The 4972-nt window shown below is 42.6% G+C and overlaps 1 protein-coding gene across 1 annotated transcript; it reads right to left on the bottom strand.

Moving 5' to 3' along the window:
* Nucleotides 1–903: 903 nt before the first annotated feature.
* cd248a (CD248 molecule, endosialin a) lies at nucleotides 904–4006 on the bottom strand. Its single transcript, NM_001099228.4, is given in 1 exon segment — nucleotides 904–4006. A coding segment is annotated over 1 exon segment (2160 nt). The 5' UTR covers nucleotides 3845–4006; the 3' UTR covers nucleotides 904–1684.
* Between the last annotated feature and the right edge of the window lie 966 nt (nucleotides 4007–4972).

The following is a 4972-nucleotide window of genomic DNA, read 5'->3' as shown; positions in this document are numbered from 1 at the left end:
AAGCATTCAAAAATCATTTTAATATGCTGATTTGATGCTCATTAAATGTTCATCTCTCATCAATGTTGAATACAGTTGTCCTGTTTAATAAATTCCTCTATCTGACCACCGAAAAGCGAAATCTAAAGTCATCTCACACAGTACTACAACTACAAAAGCAAAGCATGCAGGAAGCTGTAGGTTTTTGAGTGATTTCACCAGAGTGTTTTTCCTGTGATGATGTGAAGGCAGAACAGAGCAATTATCCACAACACTGTCTGACAGTAAGGAGCTCTCTGATGTCTGTCCAGATTTATCTGATTGGATAATCAGCTAGTATATAGCACAGAGTACCACCATCAGTCAGTTAAAATCCCTCCAGTATTCACGTCAAGCAAAGAGGAGGAAAGAACTGACTCGATATATTAATAGTTCTTTAACAGTCTTTACTTTTATAGAATTGAGAATCCCTTATCATTTCCTTACTCATTTTTTTCATTTTCTTTTAGGCTTAGTCTCTTTATTAATCAGGGGTTGCCACAGCGGAATGAACCACCAACTTATCATTTTAGGCAGCAGATGCCCTTCCAGCTGCAACTCATCACTTGGAAACACCCATACACTCTCATTCACATACATACACTACGGACAATTTAGCTTATTCAATCCACCTAAAACACATGTCTTTGGACTCGTGGAGGAAAACAGAGCACTCAGAGGAATCTCTGGCAAACTCCACACAAAAATGCCAATGGACCCAGCCAAGGCTCGAACTAGCGACCTTCTTGCTGTGAGGCGACAGAGCTACCCACTGTGCCACATAATTTCCTTACTGTAACCTTAAAATGGGTGCAAATACTACACATTAAACACCCACAAATAAAAAAACAAATAATGCATGCCTCAAAAAAATGAAGACAGAAAACCATTTTGAGGACTTTATTAAACAGTAAAAAATTAGGAAAATTGGTTTGTGGTTTGAACAAGTTTATTCCCCCTTACCGTTACTTATTAAAACATTATACTGCAAACAGACTGTTTTGGAATTCTTAAAAAAAGACCCTTCTGAGGGTCTGCATGCATGCGAACCTCATGAAACACAATGCTTAGAAAGGACTTTAGGTAGACTTGTTAGGCACAGTTTAGTGGCAACATTAAATCTTTTTGGTCTGGATCAGACTGACATCACAACATGAAGCAAAATTCAAATTGGATTGAAATTATGGCTCCTTTCAGAACAAATCTCTTAAGACATAACTCACTTGAACGTCACAAACACAGCTATTCAGATGGGAAGTTCTTTAAATTGAAAAATAAATAACCCACATTACTCAACCATGCATTCCCATCAATTTAGCAAGCTGTCTTGTTTGCCATGTGACTGTTGAGCAACTGTTTTGCAAACTAAGAGATCAGTGTGTGAGCAACAGTAGAACAGCTTTTTATTGCCTCTTGGAGGACAGCAGAGAATGAGGCTCAGTGGTTTTAGAGTCATTCCTCCTTACCCCCTGCCTCAATTTGCTCTCTTAGCAAACTGTCCAGATAAACATCCACAAATAATTATGGACTGAAGAATGTCAAAGGGAAAAAGATGGGGCGCCCCCTCCCCCCCATTCCATCAAATTCTTCTTGAAACTCCCTCGACTGTGAAGTTACAAAACAGTTTATTTACATTTTCACACTGTCCAGTCACAGTTCTGCCTGCTTAAACGTGGGACTTAGTTCCGCTCCCTGATATGTCAGCAGCCGCTTTATCACCAGCACCAGCAATCCAGTGATAGCAATCATTGGTGTTCTTGTTCTGTGGTTTAACTGTGTAGCGAGTACAATAGATAATGCCCAGGACCACCATCACCACAATGAATATACAAAGCGGGACTAGCAATCCAACCAGCAACCAGCTGGTCCCGTGGCTCTTCTCGCTGCTGCTGTCTTCATTAAGAATATCATTTTCCCCTACTCCTCGTGACTGCATTGGGAACAAGGTGGAAGTTTGCTGCTCTGGCCCATAGGTGGTGTATTCATTATCAAACTGGTCATTAAAATGGTCAGGGTCATAAGGGTCGTAGTCTCCAGGGAAGTCAAGAGGGTTATTTGCAGTTTCCTGTATCTCAGGCTTTGTTTGGGTAGAGCTGAACCAAAGCCAGTTCCAAGCCCCGCCTAAAGTTGTGGAGGAAGGGAGTTCTGTGGGAACTGTGGTGCTCTCATCCTCATAATAGTCTGGTGTGGGCTTTGGAGTAGTTGGTGGAAAAAATGCATTATGACGCGGCTCTTCTGGATGAAGGTAACCATCAATATTAGTGACCTCAGGGAAGCTTTCAGTCAGTGTAGTTGTTTCAGGTTCCTCTTCAGATGTCAAAAGTGAGTCTGTTGAAACAGTCTCCACCTTGGGCAGCTTAGTCTGCCAGTCCTGAGGTGTTTTCAAATCAGGTCCGTGGGAAAAGTGCCATGGGTATAAAGAGTGCTCTGGTCCCCAGATGGGAGTAGACGATGGGTCAAAAACAGTGGTTGTGTCCTCTCCAAGAGGTCTGCAGGAATAATGGTCAGGTTGGAGATTATAGCCTTCTTCACAGTAGCACTCAAAGCCTCCATCATAATTGATGCACATCTGTTCACATGTGCCTTCAATTTGACATTCGTCAACGTCATGACAGTGACTCTGGTCCTCCTGCAATGGGGCGAAACCATAATGGCAATGGCAAATATGGGAGCCCATTGTGTTTTCACAAGCATGTTCGCACGGGTTGTTTATACATTCGTCCACATCCTCACAAGCACCATCTTCATCCTGTTGGTACCCATCCCGGCAACGACACTCAAAAGTTCCAGGTGAATTTACACAGATATGCTCACAAGGACTCTGTAGACATTCATCGACATCGACACAGCCCCGTTCATCAGGTGCCAACATGTAGCCATCAGGGCAGGCACAGCGGTAGCCATCCATCACAGGCAAACACTCAAACTCACATGGAGCTCCATTGCAAGGGTCAGATGGAAAGCAGCTTACCCCATCTTCAGCCAGGAGAAAACCCTCATTACAGTCGCAGTAGTAGTGCAAGCCAGTTTCAATGCAGAAGTGATGGCAGCCTCCATTATCCTGATCGCACCAACTTGTCTTTGATGTTTCAGTGCAAAAAGGTGGATCTCTGTTCCAAAATACAGTTCCGTCTTCCTTTTGTGTGCACAGAACTGACTGGTCATCCTTAGCAAGACATGGTACAGTTGCAACAGATCCATACGGGACATGTGTTAAGATGGTACTCAGCAGGTTAAAAGGAGTACTGTAAAGTATATTCCCTCCTCCCTCGCTAGCAATAGCAGTACACATCCCTCGGAAGTTGTACTTGCACAGGTAGCCATCCACTGAAATCGAACAAGGTCCATCTTTCCATTTTAGATTATCCCCTCGGTCAGCAGCTCCAGTGCTGTAGGGCATCACCACACATCGTGGAGATGAGCAGGTAGTTGCTGAATCGTCTTGAAGCCAGTTTGTGAACTGGGTGTCCTGATCTCCAGTGACCCACGAGAAGCCACGCAGGGGCCGGGTGGGAGAACATTGTCGTGGTTGTCTCTGAAGGCCAATCCAGATATTTGCCTTGCCTCTGTGGTGCTGTCTCAGTTCTACGTTGGAGAAGAGTTCTCTGACCGTTTCTGCATCCTTTGGATGTCTGATGGTAGCCAAATTCCCGTCTTGTTCCTTGCAGCTCCGCCAGGCGTCCAGGAAGATCTTGCGCTGAAAGTAAAGTACATAGCACCCATCCTCATTGCAGAGCGCATCGCGTTCTCTTAAGTCCTGAGCTTGCACCCCATAGAGGTAAAGTAGTGAAGACAGCAGAATAACAAACAGAACTGGACACCCCATACCTCACAACCTGTCCTAATTTCCTTTGCACTCTTTTTCCCTTTTTAAAGTAATGCCCTAGATGCCCATTCTTCTTCTACTTCTACCTGAAGTAAACTTTCCCTTTTTTTCTCTTTCTTTCTGTCCACCCTCCTTTCCCTGTCCTGTCCAGTGGAGATCTGTGCCTATCTGAGTACTTACAATCTCACCCTTGACGTTCCAGCAAAAGAGAGAGAGAGAGAGGGAGGGTTGGAGAGATGGAAGGAGTGACTGAAAAAAAGGGGGAGTCAAAAAAAAGATGTTTTTGGCACAGGCAGAACCAGTGTGTGTGTATTTTGGGGGGAATGGGGGGAAGTGCAGCAGTCTCTGTGCCTCTTCACCAAAATGTAACGTATGTTTCTCATAAGAGTGTGGATGGAAATGGTTTGGGACTCTGACTTTACTGCACCACCCCCCACAATCCTATCCACCTCTCCACCTCGACTAAACTCTGAATGCATTACAACTTATAACAAACTGCAATGCTTACATTTTATAAAAAGCAGATACAAACTTTACAGAATTTAAAGGCTGTATCAGCTGTGACAGCCACAGTCATATCTCGACATCTGTCAGAACTTTGTTATTTCAGCTTTTCTCAGATCTTCCATTTTTTCATATTGTTTTCTCGTGTTTTTCTTGCTATTTCATCTGTCCTTGGTTCTAGGGAGCTGTGTTGATGTGCTATCATGTCATGAAAAAGCTATTATGCTATTAGAAAGTCTGAATCCAGCCATTTAACAAATGTCCCCACTGTCTCCACAACCTGGCTTGTAAAATGAAAAAAGCAAAGCAAATGTTAATGTTAATATAAAAAAAATAAAGGGATACATTAAAGCAAAAATAGCCTTTTTTTCTCTCTATCAAGTGGTTGCAAACCTTTATAAGTTTCTTTCTTCTGTTGTACACTAAAGAAGATATTTTGAGAAAAGCTAAAATCTTGTAATCATTATTTTTCAATAGGAAAATCAAATACCCTGGAAATCAAAGGTTATAGGTTTCCAGATTTCTGACTTTTTGTTCGACAGAAGAAAGTCAAATTATGTTACATGAACAAGTAAAGGGTGAGTAAATGATGATTTAATTTACTGTACATATCCATTTTGTTAA

The sequence above is a fragment of the Danio rerio genome, chromosome 7 (assembly GCF_052040795.2).
Source record: "Danio rerio strain M-AB ecotype USA chromosome 7, GRCz13ab, whole genome shotgun sequence".
Lineage (NCBI taxonomy): Eukaryota > Metazoa > Chordata > Actinopteri > Cypriniformes > Danionidae > Danio > Danio rerio.
The sequence above is the reverse complement of the archived record's forward strand: the minus strand, read 5'-3'. Positions and strand labels throughout refer to the sequence as shown.